Source organism: Actinia tenebrosa, unplaced genomic scaffold, assembly GCF_029948245.1.
Source record: "Actinia tenebrosa isolate PJP-AT-01 unplaced genomic scaffold, QUT_ActTen_1.0 PGA_scaffold13__45_contigs__length_12533684, whole genome shotgun sequence".
In the NCBI taxonomy this organism is placed as follows: Eukaryota; Metazoa; Cnidaria; class Anthozoa; order Actiniaria; family Actiniidae; genus Actinia; species Actinia tenebrosa.
The window spans coordinates 7,279,040-7,302,239 of NW_028292573.1; the positions used below are offsets into that span (position 1 = coordinate 7,279,040).

The following is a 23,200-nucleotide window of genomic DNA, read 5'->3' on the forward strand; positions in this document are numbered from 1 at the left end:
CTCTAATGGAATCAGTATGAATATGAGTTCTTAAAAGTTCACAGTACCTTTTCACACTACCACTAACACTACCACTACCACTACCACCACCACTTATGTAATGTGTTCCTTTAGATAGCCGCAAAACCCGTTTAATTTCAGAGGAACATGATCATCGTGGATGATTTATGCACTAAGAAAGACAGTCTGGGGCAAGGTCTCTTCTCTTCTCTTCTCTTCTCTTCTCTTCCCTTCTCTTCTCTTCTCTTTTCTTTTCTCTTCCCTTCTCTTCACTTTACTTCTCTTCTCTTGTCTTTCTTACTTTTTTCCCTTCCTTTCTCTTCTCTGCTCGTCTTGTCTTGTCTCGTCTTCCCTTCTCCTCTCTTTTCTTCACTTCACTTCTCTTCCCTTCTCTTCTCTTCTCTACCCTTCTCTTCTCTTCCCTTCTCCTCTCTTCTCTTCACTTCTCTTCTCTTCTCTTCCCTTCCCTTCTCTTCTCTTCTCTTTTCTCTTCATCCTTCTTTTGAAGGATGAGACAAAAGATTTCGTATTTCCTAAAATCGCACCAAAAATCGCCAGTGTAAACGGGGCTTAAGAAAACCGCGCCAGAAAACAAAAAGACCCAAGACCAACTAACAAGTATGTATTCTATATTGTTTTGTGTTTGAAAGTTCTGTCAATACCTATGTAGTTTTTCTTTTTATCAGTACTTATGGAACACCAGCCAGCGTGGCGATCGTCTTGCAAAAAAGAGCGTGGTCTGCAAAGAGTCATGCAGCGAAAGGAAGACGAACAGCAGCTAGTCTCCTTTAAAGACATGGAAAGTGTCCTCCAGTCTTCATCGAGTGCGCGAGGAGGCTAGCAGCCTTAGACTGTAAATGATAGATAGTTCAATTTCTAAAAGAGTTTCATATGTGTTATTCTCTTAAGGTTGAAGAAGTAGAAGACTAAACCTCAACTGTCGTCAACTATCTGGTTGGCAAAAGGCTTTTGGACAACGGGGGCAGGGCTAGCCTGGTGAAGGGACTCACAGTCACCCAATTCAATCAGCGCGTATTGAATAAAGAAGAGGAGACTTAAGGTGCTGACACACGGTGCAACATTGCACGCAACAGGAATGTTGCAGCGTGTCTACCCCAAACTTGTTGCACGCAACGTTTTATGCAACAAATCTGAAGTTGAATCGCGCTCTACTCTTGCACCATTGTGCGCAACAAATTTCATCATGTGAACATGGCTGCAACATTACCTGCAACATTTTGAAATTTCCAGCCAATCAGCTTGCACCAAATTTACAACTGCTGGCCAGATATCTTAGCATAGCAGGCTGACACAAACGATGATTGCTTGATTTTGTTGCAATGTGTTTTACCCCAATTCAAATTTGTTGCTTGCAATGTTGCGTGCAATGTTGCTTGCAATGTTGCACGGTGTGTCAGCACCTTAACACTTGGGAGGCTTCCTACCGTTGAATAATTATAGAATATTTGACATATCTTTAATCGTTTATCATTTTTAATGTGATTTCAAGTATTCTTGCATAAGACAGGCTCGGTTTACGGAAGTGCTTTCGTGTTATTGCAGGAGGACATTGTATTTATATTTCCACACTCCTAACTCGATTTCCACCTTCTCTTTTAGGAGCACGGTATCTAAGCCCGACGATATGATTACTTCCGGAATACTAACGACCAAGAGCATTGTTCCAGCAGTACCGCCAAGACCTGTGCCTGTTGAAATAACCAAGTAAGACATTCATTAGAAACTAATAACTATTTGAGACCATGATTCCTAGAGTGAAGTCATCAAACCCGTGAAATAAATATTCGACTAACACACTTTAGTAGTCCGTAATTCCATTGTCTTCTTTTGTGTCTATTTGACTATTACACGTTGACTAGTATTTTTTATTTCACGGGTTAAACGCCTTCACTCTAATCGTGATATGCCTTGTTTCTTGAAGGCCTAAGAAAGATCGTGTCTCTTGGAATGCAGAAGACAGTTCAAGAATTTAAAGGCAGCTTCGACACAATTGAAGATTCTCCCTGCAAGAATTCTCAACAGGGAGGACTTCATTAGAATATTGCCGGCCATGTGGGCAAGAGAGTCGAGCAAAGAGTAGCAGGAGCGCTGCATCGAAAAAGTAAGGAGTTTGTAGAGATCAGCTCATAATGACTCCTGTTCTCTTGCTCGTCTCTTGGCCCTGTTCTTCCTCTAAAAAAAGTAAAGAGTAAACCAATGACACAGTCTTTCTGGTCAGGTCTGGATGACAAAAAAGTACCTTCCATATACTTCCAAGTCCTCTTTGAGACTTGTCTCGGAAGCCCCAATAGTGGTGGTGGTGAATGTTGATGATATTAGCCGTGCTGGTTTGATCATATTCAGCATGTTCATTTGCGCATTATAAATAAAAAATAGTAAAATAGCAACTGCTGATTTTTTTACATTTCATTTCAGTGCGATCAAAATAACCTTACTTAAAGAATATAAAACTGGCGCGCATGTCCCTGTACTGTTATACAAACACGCTGGGAGCTGTAGAGCACGAGAGAAGCAAGCTTAGCAACGACGAGGCGTAGCTAAGTGTTTTTCTTGCTTCTCGAGTGCTCTACAGCTCTCATAGTGTTTATATCACAGTACAGAGACATAAGCAGCAATTTTATACTGCCAAGAGAAAATTAACGAAGAGAAGGAATGTCTGGCATTCATGCTTGTAACCATCGTAGGCACCATTACCATTCCAGAAATATACAGATAACTTTCTACAAAACATTATAGCGCTATTGCGCGCGCTATTAAACGGATTTATAAAAGAAGTGTTATGAATGTCGCGTTCTGATTGGCTTAGAGCGCGCGTGCTTTATGAAGGCAAAATGCACGCGCGCGCACTCTCCGTTGCGTCATTCCTATCTAAAATAACGGTTATTGTAATTTGTATTTCATAAAAGAAATAAAAGAACTTGCTTGCTGTACTGTTTGGCGTTATAAAGAACTTGGGGATTGGCAGAACACTCGAGAAGTGTCCAGAACCACTCCGCTACGCGTCGTCCTTCTCCTAACACTTCTCTCGTGTTCTGCCAACCCCCGCGTGCTTTATGACTGCACATAGCACGCGCGCGCGTTTTCTGTTTCTTGAATAGAAAACGCGCACGCGTGCTGTGTGCAGCTACAAAGCACGCGGGGGTTGGCAGAACACGATAGAAGTGTTAGAAGAAACACGACGCGTAGCGGCGCTTCCTTAGTGCTTTATAACTGAACGGAGCATGGAAAAAGCTGTTCTATATTCGTTTTATTATATAGTTACTAATGTTATTTCGATATTGAATTTATTTACCCAAAACGAAAGTCGGTCGTATCAGGATCTAGCAGCACTTCGCGCGCACTGTGCTCCGTTCAGTAATTAAGCACAGTTTTCGACCAATCATCGCGCGCGTACTATCCTAACTATTGAAAAAAAATAGAAAACGCGGGCGCGTGCTGCGTGCTGTGTGCAGTTGTGAAGCACGCGGGGTTGGCAGAACACGAGAGAAGTGTTAGAAGAAGTAGGACGCGTAGCGGAGTGCTTCTCTACACTTCTCGAGTGTTCTGCCAATCCCCAAGTGCTTTATAACTGCACACAGCACAGCAAACAGGTTTTTTATTTTAAAAAAATTACAATAACCGTTATTTTAGATAGGAATGACGCAACTGAAAGTGTGCGCACGTGCTGTGTGCCCTCATAAAGCACGCATTCCCAACCAATCAGAACGCGAGATTTATAACAGTTATTTAATACATGATAATTAGTTAATATTGTCTAGATACTGCTATTTAAAAAAAATGTTTGAGCCATTTTCCCGCAGTAAGCACAGTAGCTAGCCAATCATCGCGCGCATTACCTTTCAAATATTTTTTTATAAAAGAAATCATAATCATCTACAGTCTAGGGGCCAACTAACCTCTCCCTTAGGCTTCAGCCGACCTTCCTGATCAGGCTGTAATTCCTCCCGTGGATAGCAGTGTCAGGGTCAAAATCTCTGGCATAGCCGTAAATGCTTCGTGCTACCATACGACGCTACAGCATTCAAGGTCTCCGGTTATTTCTATTCAATCGATAAAGAAAAAAATATGCTTTAGCAGATGAAATATTAAATACATAAAGAATGTTATTATCAAATTATGGTGTTAAATGAATGGGATCTTTTTCGGAATTGAAAAGGTCCTTTCACTGGATGTGAACTCCATAGGACTATATGACTATTTCACATCCAGTGAAAGGACCTTTGTCTTAATCATTATTGAAAAGGTCCTTTCACTGGATGTGAACTCCATAGGACTATATGACTATTTCACATCCAGTGAAAGGACCTTTGTCTTAATCATTATTGAAAAGGTCCTTTCACTGGATGTGAACTCCATAGGACTATGACTATTTCACATCCAGTGAAAGGACCTTTGTCTTAATCATTATTTAAAAGATCCTTTCACTGGATGTGAACTCCATTACACCAGCGACTGTTCATCTGTTATTTTAAGCCCTGAAGTACACTTCAAGTGAGACTTCATAGCTGGATAACAGGACGAAATCTTATTGATTTACTCTTTAACTTAGGAGCTAGAGAAGATGACTTTGTTTATCCACCTATTCTTTGATTGCACATTACATCATCGCGGCCATGTTGGTACCATTTAACAAAAGATTTCTCATTAGCATCCATTGTTAATGGCACCACAATGGCCGCCATGTTTTTGTCTTTTAACTCTCTTGAAAATGCTTGCAACCCATCAATACTGACAAACGGACGGAGTTTTTTTTTTTACCATAGCTGGTTATGATAACATCAACCACAACCCAAATCCCCCTACTGCACGTAACTCATTCCTGGGACTACTCATCAGGTGAATTTTATAGGCCAATGTCGTCAAAATGAGAGGAAATTGAATTATGGTCATCACGATACACCGATGTGCAACCATTAGTCCCAGAAGCAGATGTGTATGCTTCACCACTGACTGAACAAATGGAAACAGAATTTCCCATTAACCCTTATTATGGATATTATTAGAGAATTTTCATTTAATATGCCAAGGGGGGATGAAGATATGTGGTGGGGGAGGGGGGGAGGTGGGGAGGGGAGGGGGGGAGGTGGGGAGGGGAGGGGGGTTCCAAAATTATTGGGGACATGGAAGGGGGACTCTAACAACTTGTCATGCATACAAGAATTGAATTTGAACATTTTCATGGTTTTTTTTTTTTTTTTTTTTTTGGAGGGGGGAGGGGGGGGGTTCAAAAAGTCTTAAAGGGGACCCTGTAAAAAATAAGGTTTTTCACGTTCATTTTAAATGAACTTTCCCTATAATAGAGGCTTTGTACCTATCACATGATGGCAGCCATGACAGGAGGCAGGAACCATTGAATACAGTCTAATCTGGTTTACATAAGGAAGAATTCAGTTTCCCATAGGCCAAAGACTATTGTTGTGCCTCCTGTCATGGCTGCCATCACGTGATGGTGCAAAGCCTCTATTATAATATGTAATAGGACTCCATGCCGTCCAATTAAGAAATAATTGGACAAGGAAAATTCCGAGGACTGACAAAATTGGATGAGGCCGTAGGCAGAGTTCAATTTGGCAGTCAGAGGAATTTTTCAAGTCTAATTACTTCTTGATTGGGGAGCATGAAATCCCATTACCTATTAATTGTATAGCTGCCTAATTAATCCCATATCAACAAGACCTGTCCAATTAAGAAAATAATTGGGCAGTTACCTATATGGGATTAATGAGAAGCTGTATAATTATTATAATAATTTAGTATTTTTATTGGTCTTATTCCATCGGGAGATACTCACATAATAATAGAGAGTTTTAGATAGACTTTTTTTCTTCCCGCAAACGGCAAACGTGACCACGTTTTCATCGTTTTCCTGTATTTTACTTTACCTCTTTCATATCTTTCATATCACAAAAAAAATTCTTTACTACTTGGATTTTTTTGCGATTCCTTTTCATTTATTTAAAAGAATTTTTCACTGATCAACTGACGTTACACGTTTGCAGTGAACGTCAATCTAAAAATCTCTAATAATAATTTAATATATCTATTGTATTTAAACTCAATTCTGATCAAACTGAGTTAATTATTATTGGTACAAGGCTTCAGTTGGATAAAGTCAAAGTCTCAAAACAATGCAATAGGTCGTTTGCATGATGGTGTCATTGACCTCTACTACAAGACTCCCTTGCACACTTTCTTTTGTTCAGTTAACCCTTTCACTACTAGAGCAGCCAAAAGCGGCTAACTGGAAATGCTACATTTTTCCTAGAGTGGCCAAAAGTGGCCAAAAGTGACCAGCGGAAAGACTTTTTTGCTTTTCAATTACCCATCACCTAGGACAGTAATGATAAAAGGGTAAATTTTACACTGTAAAAAGATGAAAAAACTTACTGACGTTTCGGATGCTTATAACCCTTCACCAGAGTGAAAAAGGACATATATTTTTCATTTTGATATTGAAAAATGAAAACAACCTAATTATGTTCCAGTAAGAGCCTGTGTTGGAGCCTCTAGTAGTGAAAGGGTTAATTAGCACCAATTATCTTACTAATCTCATGAGGAAATACAAATTTAAAAAAGAAAGAAAATTTGCAAAGTATTATGGTAGAGGGAGTCAAATGATGCCATCATGCAAAATAATGTCCTTTTGTTAGAAGTTCTGGGAAGTAACTTCATGTACAGGAATTATCAGGGGAATTCTATTCAAATTCGAATTTCAAGTTGCAAATTCATTCAGTTAGATATTATAACTAGTAATACTTATCAGTAACGGGATCAAGACCTAGTTTTTTTCTAATTAAAAAGGAAATCTGAATGTGCCAACAAAGTAATAAAGTTTAAAAATTGAAAGGGAGTGTTCTAAAAGTGAGGAATTGCAATCAAAGTTAATTGATCATCTAGATTTTTCTCACTAAATTAAGTCAATTTACCAAAGTTGGCAATGTTAAATCTGGCCTAAGGTGCATTATGCATGTAGTCCCGCAGGGGAGCACACTTGTGCCATTACTTTTCTTGTTATATGTTAATGATCTCATCAATGTTTCTCAAAAATTAATTTTTTAAAGAATCTTTGCCGACGATACTGACATCTTTTTTTGCAGACAAATTTAGTCCCAGTCACAATAGAAAGTGTTATTAATTAAGAGTGGAATAATATAATTTATTATATAATTATCGATGAAATATCTATTTTTCTCTATTTCGAAAAATTGATATCTTCACACGTGAAAATAGCATGTTATTTTCACGTGTGAAAATAACACCATTGTGATGGCTATTCAAAAAACACGGAAAGAATTGCCTGAAAAAGCAAAAAAAAAAATACTTCATTGATAATTATATAATAAACAGAATATTACATGGGCGCTTGGAGAAACACAATTTATCTTCTCGTGTTGAAAATCTCGTGTTGAGATCTTTTCAACACTCGAAGATAAATTGTGTATCTCCGCGCGCCCATGTAATATCCTTTATTTCATACTGTGGAACTAAGAAATTAAAGTGCTACTCTGACAAAAATCGCTCAAACTTGGATTCAGCTGAAACTTCCTAAGAATACTCTTTAAAGGTCCAATAATCACTGTATGAAGTGTTTTCTTGATATTCAGGACGAAAGTATGATATTTTTACGATTATTTTTTGGAGTCTGTGACATCATAGACTCAACATCGAACTTCGCCCCATACAATGTCATTTCTTTGTAGTTTGTGATCAAAATATCGGTAGTTAAAAGCCAAGAAAGAAATACCCAAACACCCCAAAAATTAATATAAATTATAGTCACAAGTAATGTGAAATAAGCACATTAGCCACCCTTTGGGCTTCATAGGAATAAAATAAATTAAGGATTTATATACAAAGAAATGTATGGAGCGATGTTCGATGTTGAGTGTATGACGTCACAGAAAACACTTCATACAGTGATTATTGGACCTTTAAAGAGTATTCTTAGGAAGTTTCAGCTGAATCCAAGTTTGAGCGATTTTCGTCAGAGTAGCACTTTATCTGTCAACCTAAAGAAAACACATTACATGAAAATCAAATCCTATGATCAAAGTCCCTTATATTGAGCAAAAACCATACAATAAATATTTACGACGAAGGACTAGCGTCCGAAACGTCAGTAAGTTTTTTCATCTTTTCACGGTGTATAATTTACCTTTTCATCATTACTGTTTCATTAGAAACACCGACGCAGCTCACACTAGTTTTTAGCTAGTTATATCCATTTAGGAGTATATATCGACTAGCATCTGAATCACCCACCTCTGAGATATGCTTCGCTTGTCTCACACAAAGGTTTCAGTATGAGGCTACGTGCTAAATAGACCTCTTCAGCTCTGACATAATGTTGTCCCATTTCAGACCACATGTCATTCCCTAGAGTATCATTTCTTTGTTTAAGGTTTGTGCTCGGTTGCACATGAGAAGTCACACGAATATGGATACAGCTCAAACAAATAATCGTATTCTCAAGAGAATGACACATGGTCTGAAATGGGAAAACATTACCCCAAACCAGAGGTCTATTAAATTTATTCTAACTGCCTGTCATGAATGACTGAGCATGAAGCACGTAGCCTCATACTAAGACCTTTGAGCGTGACAAGCCAAAAATATCTTGGAAGGGGGCCATTGGGAACATCAAATCAAACTTGTACAATATCTATAAGAATATCGGAGTGATTAGTATAGGAAATCGCACGATCACGAGTACAATTTGGAAATTAATAGACACGAGTAATGTTTTGGAAGTTCTTGTAATTGCACGAGCCTTTAGGCGAGTGCAATTAAAGAACTTTCAAAACATTACGAGTGTCTATTAATTCCAAATTGTACGAGAAGATCGTGCGATTTTTTGTTTATAGTTCACTCAACAAAATTTCAGTAAAAAATGCGAAGCGACGCCATTCATCTTTGTCTATTCAGTCCATCGCGCAACTGAAATGCATAAAAAAGATTAGTTCTTACGGCTTTAAAATTTTATTTATGATTTTTAAGTACAAAATGATAGAAAATAATTGTTTTGACATTGTTTTGGCCGTGTTGCCATATCGACTTAATTCGGTACTCCTACGGAGTACAATTAACGCTATAATTGTACTCCTCTCGACCAATCAGAGTCGAGTCATTTTGTTGAGTGTACTATAAATAAGTTAATTAAGGTACTATGTTAATTTCAAAACATAACGAGATATATATTTTTCAATAACTCATCCATACTCAGCATATGGGATATTATCTTGAGGAAATACATACATACAAAGAAAATTTATCCAAAATATCTACAGCTCAAATTAAATGCATGAGAAGGATTTTCTTTTGCAATAACCATGAACATGCAGCCCCCCTCTATAAAGTATTAAGTATTCTCTACTTTCACATCCCCATAATGCCTTGCGTCTTTGGGGGGTAACCAATCAAAAAACTGTCCCAAATTGAAAGGTTTCTTAATTGAATTTATACTATACCTGCTTTTATCTGTACAATACTGATTATCAGTTTATTCCAAGTTACTTTTGCGTGTACAGATCAGCAAGAGTTTTGGTCTTACAGAAAATGTATTGACTTGCGAAAAAATGTTTAAAATTTACCTTAAACGTCTTCAAGCTTCTATCTTTTTCTGTTTTTTACTTCTTCATTTTATTTTTGGATACCAAACAAGGTATTGTCAACATTGTCTGATCAGCCTTCAGCAAAATAAGTGGGTTTTTACCCTCTGGTTACCCCCTAAAAACGCAAAGTATCATGGGGATTTGAAATTCGAGAATACAGTATTAACATTTTAAAATACCATATATTATAAGGCAGGTGAACTTGCATTTAAAATTATTAATGATCAACACCTGCTCTAAAAATATTTTCTGGCATGCATAAACTTGCAAAAGAAAAACATTAATATAATACTTGTTACGCTTCACAGGATAATCTCCTTTGTCCCTCAGTCAGAACAAGTTATGGAAAGTTTACATTCCAATTTTTGATGACAAATATTTGGGAAATGATTTCCATTAGGATAAAAAAAGCTCAATTCTTTGTCTCTTTTCAAAAAAACTTAAAAATGTATCTTCTTCTTAAGCAAATATAAGTAATATATACAGTATGAGTGGCCGTGTTGTATCAGATATACAACCATGAGGTGTAGCCAAGAGTTTATATGTGTGTGTATTGCTTATCAAACGTCTAGGTTAGTTCCTTTGTGTTTTACTAAAATTTTCAAAATTAAAGTGAATTTGGCCAAGAAAATCCAACTTAAAGTTTATGCAAATGAACACGATTCTGTATCTGATTTACAACACTCTTCACTGTCGTGATTTCTGTTGTGTTTTCCTCCTGAATTATTAATGAGTTTGATAATGTATGTATACATATGTATGTATGCTATGAACAATTATAGTATTTATTATTTAACAATTATTTGAATATTTGGGAATAATAACCAGAACAAAGTTGAGGTCATTATTCCCGATATTCACTGAGCCTGAGGTGAATAATTGTTTTAGCATAAATACACAGGTGATTCTTTCAAAAAAAGGAAAAAAAGAAGATAAAAGACGCATCTAAAATTAGGAACAGCAACAAAGCGGATGGCTGCCATTTTGGATTATCGCATGTGATAATCTGAGTTTCTCGACCAAAAAGCGCCTGGAATATTCAATAATCACCTGTGTATTCATACTCATTAATTTATTAAAGGCATTACTGTAAGTAGTTATTCTTTATTTATTGAAATCTATGAAGTATAAATATTTGTGTCCTTATCGGCTCTTGGTCTAAAAAAAAATTAATCAATCACAGTAGGTTGCTGTTGACCCGAAAGTTTTTTACTTTTTCAACAACACACACACTCATCCTTATTTTTTATTTTTTTTGGCTATTGGAATTTTGTTAACAATAGACCTCTTCGGCTCTGACATAATGTTGTCCCATTTCAGACCACATGTCATTCCCTAGAGTATCATTTCTTTGTTTAAGGTTTGCGCTCGGTTGCACATGAGAAGTCACACGAATATGGATACAGTTCAAACAAATAATCGTATTCCCAAGGGAATGACACATGGTCTGAAATGGGAAAACATTACCCCAAGCCGAAGAGGTCTATTGCACCTTTGTTATAATTTTATCTATTAGAGTGCAAACAATATAACCGTGAAACTTTAGTAATACTTAATAGCACAATTTCATGCAAATTCCATTGTTTTCTATCGTTTAATTAGCACTATTTTGTACTATTTAGTAATTAGTGTTTCACGGATTTATTGTTTGCACTCTACTATGTGTGTAAATAAATAAAAGTTCAAAAGTTCAAGTTGCCAAATTATCTGACGGCTAAACGTAGTCGGAGACCCCCATTTTTTATTTGCTTATTTTACTTCAAGTTTCATGTTCATATTTTGCCCAAGAACGTCCTTAAAAGCAGAACTCCAAAGCACATTACGTATTTCTCTACTTACCCCAAAGGAACTTAGAATATACTGCTCCTCATACTATCTCCATAATGCAATTTCTCTGGGAGTAAAACCTTGATCTTGTTCTTTGTTGAACAGAATTCACAGCATAACGACCGCCATATTGCCTTTGCTGACCTTCGGAGAGGGGTACTTCATGTAGCTCCCAGATAGCAGCTCCATATAAATAGCCTCTCATATTTTACAACTCATGGCGTATATACCTTCGTTGTTTTAAAAACCGCTGGAGCAAAAATAAAAAATAGCGGAAATAATCAATAAATAACAATTTATACCTAAATAAATGGTAGAGAAATACTGTGCCAATTTGATTTAGGGAAAATATTCCTTTACGGCTATAACCGTTAAAAAAAGATTCTAGAAAAATTCTAAAAGTGTTTACTTCCGGGTTGCCTCGATCTCGTGACGAATTCCTGTGTTGATAAGGAGCTTGATAAACAGGAAACGTAGGTATGTTAATGTGGCTGTTCCTATGAAGTTTTTACGCCAAAATCATGGTAAGAAACACACTGATCTTCTCTTAAAATATAATCTGTGAGTGTGAGAGTGTAATCGCAGTGAGGTGTGATAATTTCTGTGTAGATTAAGCTCGAAAAATCTTTAGATTTTTTATAAACATCCTCTTGATCTTGCGAAAATAGGATTTTTATAAGTCAAGGTTTGTCAAGACCCTCAAAGTATCAAAGCTAGCTCAGGAAGATCTTGCCACAGATGATGGATGATTTAGCAAGATCTTGTTTTCTTTACTCCAAGATCTTAATACCATTAATCTAGTCAGATTTTCAACCTGGAGTGTTAAAAGAAATACTTGACCATTAAAACATCTCCAGGTTTTGTGTTTATGTTGTGAATTCCATAGATTTTTGTATACTTCTTGAACGACGTTCACAAAGGTCTGGCCCGTCTTCATCAATATTGTTTGCCTTCATGAATTAATAGATCACTGAAAGCAGGGAATATTACAATCACCCAAGCTACTATTAAACACCAACTACATTGCTGATATCAATACAGTCAACAGAATTGGTAAGAAAGAAGTATGCAAATTGATAGGGTAACTAGATTTACACAGAATAATTTTCCCGGAGGGAGGGGGGGGTACTCCCCTATATTCGCTATATGGGTACGTGCCGCCAAACAGGGTATGGTTTTCAGCAATTCTATACTGGAACAGGGTATATAAAATCAACAAACTAACAAACAGCTCTACTCACATACGACGAGTCCAAGAATCGAACCAGGGTTGCATTGCTTGATGAGAGGCAAGCACTCTCACTGCTACACCACCCATTCTTCCCAAGTATGGTATATATATTAAAAGATATTAGTTTGGGTAGAAGATTTTGCTACTTTAGGAAAATATGCATTTATAGGGAGTGGTTATTAGTTATGGTGAGGGGGGCACCAGTGATGATTGAAATTGGAGGTGATGACAAACAAAGCTTTATTACTTCCTGTTATGCATGGGAGAAGGTTCCTGTTATGCATGGGGGGGGGGGGGGGAGTTGGAGGGTACCTGTTATACATGGGGGGAGTTGGAGGGTACCTGTTATTAATGGGGGGGGGGGAGGGGAGTCTGAGGGTACCTGTTAAGCATGGGGGGGGGGGAGTTTGAGGGTACCTGTTATGCATGGGGGGGGGGGAGTTGGAGGGTACCTGTTATGCATGGAGGGGAAGTTGGAGGGTACCTGTTATGCATGGGGGAAGAGAGTTGGAGGGTACCTGTTATGCATGGGGGGAAGGGAGTTGGAGGGTACCTGTTATGCATGGGGGGAAGAGAGTTGGAGGGTACCTGTTATGCATGAAGGGGAGGGAGGGTTCCTGTTGTTCATGGGGGGAGGGTTGGGGTGTCGATAAGCAACTGTGAATTATAATAATTTGACTTACAAAAGTAGAAAATCAATAATTGAATCACCAAACCATGCATCACAGATGTCCAGACCCAAAGGAAGATATGACTTTAGTTCTGTTATCTTGAAAACAAAAGTAATTAATATATTATCAATGTTCTCTCACTTCTATCAGGAATGATGCATTCAAGCAGGACTGGAGGTAACGCCATATTTTATCACACTTTAATCTCACATCGCATGAATGCATGAATGAAACAAATCTACAATAAAATTTTATGTTAATAAAGGTATAGTTAGATGCCATTTTTTGTTTTTGTTTGTTGTGGAATAGACTAAAGGCAAGGATAGACAGTGCAACATTGCACGCTTGAATCAGGGTGACAGGTTGCAACAAAATCACTCAACATCGCTTGTGTCAGTCTGATATGCTCAGAAATTTATTCAGCGGTTATAAATTTAGTGCAAGCTGATTGGCTGGAAATTTCAAAATATTGCAGGCAATGTTGCAGCCCTGTTCACACAATGAAATTTGTTGCATACAATGTTGCAAGAGTAGAGCGCGACTAAACTTCAGATTTGTTGCATGCAATTTGAATAAGAAAGAAAATTGGTGAAGGATAATCATATGGTAGTGGGAGTCAAATGACGCCACAATGCAAACGTTGTATTGAGTTGAGTTGAGTTGAGTCGAGTCGAGTCGAGTTGAGTTGAGTTGAGTTGAGTTGAGTTGAGTTGAGTTGAGTTGAGTTGAGTTGAGTTGAGTTGAGTTGAGTTGAGTTGATAAGCTAAACAACAAAATGTGAAAGCTGAATTATAACTAAACAGAACTCAACTACGATACACCATCCAACTTACTACTATAATAAGTAAATGCTTTTTAAGAAATAAACTGCTGTATGTGTAATGGATTGAAAAAAGCATGAAAATACATTTAGTACGTAGATATGGTTTTGATCCGTTATGCCAAAAAGATGCACTGTAAATCATGTATTTATCAAATGTATTTATCTTTCCAAATTTGTATATCAGTTTATATAGCTAGTTTTTATTTTGAAAGACAGTATTAGTAATTTACTAATCATGTCAATCCTGTATTTAAACAACATTTCATTTCTTTAAAAGCAAGCTAGGGTCAAGCCATGTGTGTTGGTGGGGCGTGGTATGGGGTGGGGTGAGGCTCTAGGGCTAAGTGGTCCAGGGGTTGTTTCTAAACCTACTCTCAAATTTCCAAGTCCACACAAATTTTGTGTGTTCAGTGTGACAAATGTATGGAATCTCATTGTTTCCAGGCAATTAAGTCATGGTGGCCATTTATCTGTGTGGTATAGAAGGTTCAGCAAAAGCAACTTTGATAAAAGAACTGTTGAAAACAAGAAAACTTAAAAATGTACACCTCATCCAAGACGCCCCAAGAAATGGTGGAGTGCTAAATGTTGATTCAAGAGGATCATTAGAAGATCTTGGTTCCTTCTATAATGCCTTACAAGTACATATAGAAAAACAGTGCCTTTTGGAAAGGAACCATCGTGACCTTGGTGATGTTGTTATATCTGAACGTAGTGTTTTAGACATCCTAGTTCTTGCTCATATAAAGATAAACCAAGATGCTGCAAATAGACTCATGGATAATAACCGCAGAAAAATAGAAGAAGCTATACACAGATATAAAAAGTGTCTTATGGTGCTGGTATCTCCTCTTCCTGGTGTCACAGAAGATGAAACCAGAATCAATGCTGAAAGCCTGTATAGTAAATATTTCCAACAGCATCACATTCCGTACCTGAACCTTTGTTATAACGACCTTGTTGATGGGATCAGAGTGTTATTGGAAGCTTTGCAGGGCAAGTTACCCTTACAAACATCGTGTCTTTCTAATTACAGCAAGAACAGGCCATCTAAGACTGAATGCAGCATGAATCTTTCTTTCTACCTGCCAAAACCCAACAAAGTGAGATGCATCAGCATCCCAACAATTACGATTACAGAGCATAAGAGTGAACAAGAATGGAAAACCTTTGAACAGGACGAATGCAATAGGTTTATTGCCAAGCATGGTGCAGATGATCTCGTTATCATTGCTTTTCACGTTTCTGTCAAATCTAATGTGGTGCAAAAGATGCTTCTTGGTGGAATCCTTGTTAATGGAGAAAAGTATTCATTCCTTGGTTGCAGCTCTAGCGGACTGAAAAAAAGAAAATGCTATATGCTAAAAGGCTCGAAGGAAAAAGCCAATCAACTGATTGCAGAGAATGGTACCTTTGATGAGAGATCTGTTGCAAAAAGAATGGCTAGAATTGCTCTTTTGTTCTCGGCAGTACGTTTGACGAACGTCAAGGTAGGGAGTGATGAGATAATTACAGAAGATGATATAACAACCACTGACAACAAGAAGTGTTTTACTGACGGCTGTGGAAGTATTGGTCAAGGACTTGCAACACAGTTATTTAATGAAGCATCACGCCTGTCTGAAGAGGGAAATTATCTCCCTTCAGTGTATCAAATACGTTACCAAGGTTACAAAGGAGTTCTAGCCCTTGAACCGACTCTACCAAATGAATCCATCAAGGTACGGCCATCAATGAAGAAATTTGAAACTTCAGCCCATGATCGTATTGGAGTGTGTGGATTCTCCAGACCCCACACATTTGGACACCTTAACAGACAATACATAATGTTGCTGTCTGGTCTTGAAGTTCCTGACGAGGTTTTTAGAAAAAAGCAAAAGGATCATTTTGATATGGTAGAAAAAATGACAGAAGACCCAGAAAAGGCAATTACGATTCTTCAATGGCAAAACAAGTTTGAACTGGCACAACGACTAATAAAAACTCTTGAGCGCGATGGGCAAGTCGATGAGGAAGTTCTGAAGAGCATCCGTCATACTCAGTCAAAACTTGTTTCAGTATCTCACAAACTACGCATTTTGATACCAAAATCCCGGAACATATATGGTGTATGTGATCCAAGTGGCGTACTTGAATATGGACAGTGCTTCCTTCGTATCACTGAAGGAAACATTGGAAGCCCTAAAACAATCAAGGGACAAGTGGTGGTTTCAAAAAATCCTTGCTATCTTCTGGGCGATGTGAGAGTACTCACGGCCGTCGATAATGTAGAGCTCAATCACTTAGTTGATTGTATTGTGTTTCCTGTACGGGGAAAGCGACCCCATCCTGATGAAATAGCCGGCTCGGATCTTGATGGTGATATGTTTTTTATCTCATGGGATTCGGATCTTATTCCTAGAGTAACCAAGACACCATATGACTATGAAAGTGCTCAAGTGAAACCTCAAGGAATCTCCTTCGAAAAAATGGTCAAATATTTTGCTTGTCAAAACGAGACGCATAAACTGACTGCACAAGTAGACGGGAACTACCGAGAGTGGGCTAACATCAAAGGCGTACGTTCTGACGAATGCAGAAGTCTGGGAATGCTGTTTTCGAGAGTGATAGATTCCCCTAAATCTGGAGAGACATTTAATAGTAAGGATTTGATGACGCCAAACAAGGAAAATTATCCTTCCAAGGAACTAAAGAAGTTCATCTGGCAGGTTTTAGATGATGAGGCTGACAGCTTTAACAGGAGAATGACAGAGCGTGTCCTAAGTGAGAAAGATAGATTTCCTGCTTCATTTGTCGCTGAAGAGTTTGTGCTGTCCATTGTCACTCAAGAGATGTCAAACATTAGTGAGTTTGAAAAATTTCAATTTGTTTGGAGTTACATCAGTAATATTACCACAGAAACGGAGGAAAAAGTTGAGATCTTTCTTAATAAATATTCAGATCATCTCAACTACGCCTTGTTTTCAAATCAAGAAAAACGTGAAGCCATTGGTTTTGGTATTCCTGCTGACATCGTCACAAATGCGTTGACAAAATCCATGTTACTGTCAAAAGATGACTTGAGCGTCTTTGCAATGAACTCCAATCCCAACAAATGGAAGTTCTACTTCAGAGAAGACCACGAGAATTTCAATTGGATGTATTTGCTCAAAGCCCTTACACATCATGACAAGTGTATCCTCGTAATAAGCCTACCAGATGAAGTCACAATAGTTCTGCAATTCCTTACAAAACAAGAGCAACGTGAAGAACAAGAAGTCATTCCAGGTACCGTTTCTGGATACCTCTATTCGAAGCGATTTCAATACCGTGAAAAGTATGTCCTTGGACCTGATTACACCATGGACTTGACAGAAGACAGATTGCAGTTATATCGTCATGAAGATAAACGGCAAACATTTGTGTGGCTGAGAGCAACTGACCAAAGAAAAGGAAAACTGCAGCCAGGTGATGAGGTGCTGAACTCTATAAGTGTAGATCTCATAAGGTTCAAGAGACAAATTCTAAACGGACCTCGCCGTCATCCTCTCGTAAACAAGATACCACTTGTTGCTATCGAAGTATTTGTGGATAACAATAGTCTGATTGTTCCTTACTTTGATACTATTGAAGCCAATGATCTTGAACCTGTTGCTGAAACTGAAGATCTGGAGGGAGAAGAAGACTATGAAACCGAAAGAGACCTGAGTTTTATGTTATCTGAAGAGGGTTTAAAAGCCTTTGAATCATGCGAGACAGAGGAGAATCTGAAAGCATCATTGAAAAGGACGATTACAGAAGTAAAACCGCTGCTGTTTCAAAGGATTGTTGATGACTGGCATAAAAGAACAGCCGAAATTCCCTCGTGTGTGTCTGAGCTGGTCGTTTCTCTTCTGGAAAATGTTGTCGCCTCTAGCTCACCGCAGCACCTTCCAGAACAAGTAACAGAGGCAATAACGAAGATACTGCTGGCCTGCGACTTCCACCAACCACTACAGATATTCAAAGTTGCTGCATACCTATCCAGAATTCATCTTGAAGATATTGCAGCTGAACGTCTTATCCTTGATATCGACAAATGCGCAATAGACTTGTCTTGTTTTATCAATATCTATAGCAAGTAGGAATACTGGTGGCATATCAAGGGAGACATCGCCAAGCAAAGCATCTTAAAGGTTGTGGGAACTGTTTCGTCCTGCCAGTTATCAAAGGAAGAGACTTTAGAAGCAAGAAACAGAATCAAGTATCTTCTTCATATCGGCAACCTTCATTTCCTTGATTTTTTGCAAGAAATCGAAACAGTTAAGGAAAGAATGAAGCTTGAGAAAGCTGACTTCAGCATCTGTAATCTGAAACTCAAGGCTACTTCAAGAGAAGATAATGACTTTGTGACGTTCCATCGTGCAGCAGCTCTTAGCCATCGTCCAAGAATTACACAAGGACAATTTGTTGCAGTATCAAGACAGGCAGATTTCAAGAAAACGAGAAGCCACGAGTCGTGCTGTTGCTTTGCACAAGTCCAAACTATTAGACTTGCTCCATTAGCAATCACTGCCAAGCTGTATGGACAAGTCCCTGTTATCATTTCCGATGATTTAAAGTCTGAAGATTCGCGGTTATGGAGAATAGACCTCATCGCAAATATCACTACCTTCACCCGGGTGATGAACGCTATCAAGAGAATGACAATGGTGGAAGATGTTTGGCTCTTGGATGTACTAGGGAATCCCGCAGGACACCCTAGAGATTGTCCACTTTTCAGTGATGAAGCACGTATGGAAATCCCCGATAGAGAAATAACGCCTTCCAATTTAGAGATTTCAAGTAACCTAAACGAAAAGCAGAAAGAAGCAGTAAAAGCTGCTTTAGAGCAGAGGTTAACCTTGATTCAAGGACCCCCAGGTACCGGCAAGACAACACTGGCCTGTGAAATCGTCAAACAAGCTGAAAAACTGAAGAAATGCAAGAAAATCTTAGTTGTTGCGGAGACTAACGTAGCAGTCGACAACATTGCGAAAAAATTACGGAAAGACTTGCCACTAGATATTGTACGACTTGGAACAGAAGAAGGCGTCGATCGTGAGGTATTTGACATAACTCTAGATGGACAGCTGAAGCAACTGGAAGAGAAGGAAGCAAAGAAAGCTTCTTATCGTGACGAGAAAGGAATAAATCACAGAAAGCCAAAGTTGGTGGAGCAAATCCTAACCAACGCTAGTGTATTTCTTACGACTTGTGCTGGAGCCGGTGACCCTCTTTTGGACTCTCAAACATTTGAGTTTGTGTTAGTGGACGAAGCAACTCAAACCAAAGAAACTACATTGTTATGTAGCCTTGCTCATGGGGTGAACCAACTGGTGATGATAGGCGATCCGAAACAACTTGGACCAGTTACAGTCGGACAACGTGATCAACAAACCTTTCAGACCTTGGTGGATTCTCTTGATGTCTCCGCATTGTCCAATACGCTATTTCACAGGCTTTATGGCGTAATTCCTTTCAAATTCCTAGATACTCAGCACCGAATGCATCCAGAGCTCATGAAATTTCCTTCCCAAGCCTTCTATGATGGAAACTTAAAATGTGGGCCTGTACCCTCTTGCCATTTGCCAGCCGTTTTTAAATGGCCTGATCCTACGAAGCCATTGTGCTTTATAAATGTTGATTCAAAAGAAGAAAGAAGTGGAACTTCATTTTCTAATCGCGAAGAAGTGCGTGTTGTTCAATCGGTTCTGGATGCACTTATGAATGTCCCAGAAAACAAACAGGAGTTAACACTCGACGTCACAGACATTGGAATTTTGACCCTATATCAAGGTCAAGCTAGACTCTTAAGTACCGAAGTAAAACCTAATAGGGTGGAAGTACGCACGGTTGATGGATTCCAAGGCCGCGAAAAAGAAGTTATCATAGTAAGTACTGTAAGGGCCAATGAACGTGGAACTCTAGGCTTCCTTGAAAGTACCAACAGGTTAAATGTTTTGCTGACTCGTGCGAAAAGAGGGCTTATCGTCGTGGGTAATGAAAGGACTCTAAAGAACTCACTAGATTGGAACAAGTGGATCGAACATGCTCCTAAGCTCAGCCAAAATTCTTTGGTGGAAGATAGCTCTGAATACCAAACTACTGGCTGTAATAGAAGGCACGGGGGGGAATTAAGCCCAGGACGGAGTTCTCCCAGAAACAGTCAAGGGGGCGGACAAAGCAATCAGTCAGTCTCCAGAGGAGGAGGCACACGCACAACTCCAAGAGGTAGAGCCAGCCATGGAGACGGACGAGGTACATCCTCTACGTCAAGAGGTAGAGCCAGCCATGGAGACGGACAAGGTGCTTTCTCTACGTCAAGAGGTAGAGGCAGCCATGGAGACGGACAAGGTGCTTTCTCTACGTCAAGAGGTAGAGGCAGCCATGAAGACGGACAAGGTTCATCCTCTACGTCAAGAGGTAGAGCCAGCCATGGAGACGGACAAGGTGCTTTCTCTACGTCAAGAGGTAGAGCCAGCCATGGACACGGACAAGGTGCTTTCTCTACGTCAAGAGGTAGAGGCAGCCATGCAGACGGACAAGGTTCATCCTCTACGTCAAGAGGTAGAGGCAGCTGTGGACACGGACAAGGTCCAGCCTCTACGTCAAGAGGTAGAGCCAGCCATGGAGATAGACAAAGTACATCCTCTTCGTCAAGAGGTAGAGCCAGCCATGGAGACGGACAAGGTGCTTCCTCTGCGTCAAGAGGTAGAGCCAGCCATGGACACGGACAAGGTGCTTCCTCTACGTCAAGAGGTAGAGGCAGCCATGAAGACGGACAAGGTTCATCCTCTACGTCAAGAGCCAGAGGCAGCTGTGGACACGGACAAGGTCCAGCCTCTACGTCAAGAGGTAGAGCCAGCCATGGAGATAGACAAAGTACATCCTCTTCGTCAAGAGGTAGAGCCAGCCATGGAGACGGACAAGGTGCTTCCTCTGCGTCAAGAGGTAGAGCCAGCCATGGACACGGACAAGGTGCTTCCTCTACGTCAAGAGGTAGAGGCAGCCATGAAGACGGACAAGGTTCATCCTCTACGTCAAGAGCCAGAGGCAGCTGTGGACACGGACAAGGTCCAGCCTCTACGTCAAGAGGTAGAGCCAGCCATGGAGATAGACAAAGTACATCCTCTTCGTCAAGAGGTAGAGCCAGCCATGGAGACGGACAAGATTAGATTTAGTAGATTTAAATATAGTTAAGTTTACGATAAGAGGTAAATACTAAACAACAAAAAACAACAAACAAAAAAAGAGGTAAATACTCGAAGACAAAATCTTTCAAGGGATAAACCAAGTATCATGAAAACAGGAACTTTTTGACTTTAAACTTATATACACTGTCTCATTTAATTCAAGTCACATAAAACAAACTGACATTGTTTCAGTGCTTTTTCGAATATAGTAATGTAAATGTTGAATCAGGGTAGTTTCTCATCTGCCAGCTATCACGTCGTGAGTCGACAGTTGGTACATAAATCTGTTCTAAGAGATCAGTTGGATTATCTTACGTTTAGAATTACTTTTACTGTGGCAGGCAAGAAAATGAATGCTTTTAATATTTGCAAGCTCCATTTAAATGAGCGCAAATGCGATATGGTTTTACAAATGTATATCTAAGCAACAAACATAAAATACTTAGTATAGTGAAGTCATGAAGCTGCTTTGTTATTAAGTCCAAGAATAATAAAAAGAATGATAAAAAAGGTAGGATTAATGAATAAACAATAAAAGGAAAAAAAAAGGAATGAAGGATTTTAGTTATAATTTGTTATCGCCAACTTATAAATATTTATTATATAGATATCGATGAAATACCAGGTTTCCTCTAGTGTCGAAAACTTGATATCTTTCACCAGTGGAAGATATCATATCTTTCACACGTGAAGATATCGCTGTTGAATCGGCTTGCTATTTTAATAAAGAATTTTTGAGCTTTTGTTTTATTTAAGTTTCATCGATATCTATATAATAAACAGAACATTACATGGCCGCTTGGAGATACGATTTTTACCTTCGAGTTTTCAATTGATATCTCACGAGTGAGCCTAGCGAAAAAATTCGTATAAAAAAAAGGGCCAGCGATGAAATTCGTATCTCCGCGCTCCCATGTAATATATCCTCTATTTATACCTACGTTTAGGTCTATCATCACGGATAATCTTTATTGAGGCGACTACAAAGTACACAGAAAAACAAGAATAAACAGATGGAATAGAACAAGAAAAAAATAAAGACTGAAAATATAAAGGATGTATTGACGGTGGCCATGTTGGAGGAACTTAACAAACGAATTGTCAATGAATTCTTTTGTTATATCCTCCAACATGGCCGCCATGTCTTTTGTTATTTAATTCTCTTGGGAACGGTTGAAAACCATCAATAAGAAACGATAAATGATTGTGTTGTGAATTTATTGATCAGATTTCGTATGACTGTGAAAAGCTCAGTGCTGCTAGTGAGCGTGCCGTGATCGTGACGTTTTCTATCATTTTAATTGGCTGATTTTTTTCTCGCGCAATGTTATTGGTCTGGCAGTGCCGTGATCGTGTTCGTGCCGTGAGCTTTTCACAGTAATACGAAAACAGCTCTAGCCATAAGTTTCTTAATCACAGTACGTGAGGTACTACCGCCTATAACAATACAATTTATTCCTTTACGTAGATTGAATTATGCTTTACTATAGGGCGCGTGGGGATAAAAACAACCTATGACATTTACCCCCGCAAACCTAGTGTTGAAAAGCAAAACCTGACGGAAAGATCGACCGGAATTGAATTGAAACAAAATTCCAGATCAAAATAAGATCTTATTAGATACTATGATATAAGTTATATAGGGAAGATTGTTTTCAATAACCGTCTAGAATGTCAATCAACTCGATTTTATTCCGTAAACAAACGGTCAATTTTTTGTGCATTGTCAACGAAAAGCTAAGAAAATCTCTAATCGATCTGTCGTCTTCTTCAAATACTTTAAAACAAAATATGTGATATTAAAATTTGGATTTGGGTGCCTA

General features: G+C 38.7%; 1 protein-coding gene and 1 long non-coding RNA gene across 4 annotated transcripts; one reads left to right on the forward strand and one right to left on the reverse strand.

Moving 5' to 3' along the window:
- Window positions 1-1,476: 1,476 nt before the first annotated feature.
- Window positions 1,477-22,439, reverse strand: LOC116306140 (uncharacterized). Of its 3 annotated transcripts, none has more exons than XR_016119518.1 (7): window positions 22,319-22,439; window positions 13,374-13,459; window positions 12,701-12,778; window positions 11,472-11,709; window positions 5,813-5,914; window positions 3,918-4,061; window positions 1,477-1,709 (listed from the first exon to the last, which is right to left on the reverse strand). It is a non-coding gene; the product is annotated as an uncharacterized LOC116306140 (long non-coding RNA). The 3 variants fall into 3 exon arrangements; XR_016119517.1 differs by lacking the exon at window positions 5,813-5,914 and adding an exon at window positions 9,612-9,747; XR_004198236.2 differs by lacking the exon at window positions 5,813-5,914.
- On the forward strand, window positions 11,905-22,582 carry LOC116306138 (uncharacterized). The gene is given in 4 exon segments (XM_031716182.2): window positions 11,905-11,983; window positions 12,426-12,512; window positions 13,512-13,538; window positions 14,629-22,582. A coding segment is annotated over 1 exon segment (6,720 nt). The 5' UTR covers window positions 11,905-11,983; window positions 12,426-12,512; window positions 13,512-13,538; window positions 14,629-14,639; the 3' UTR covers window positions 21,360-22,582.
- The last annotated feature ends 618 nt before the right edge of the window (window positions 22,583-23,200 follow it).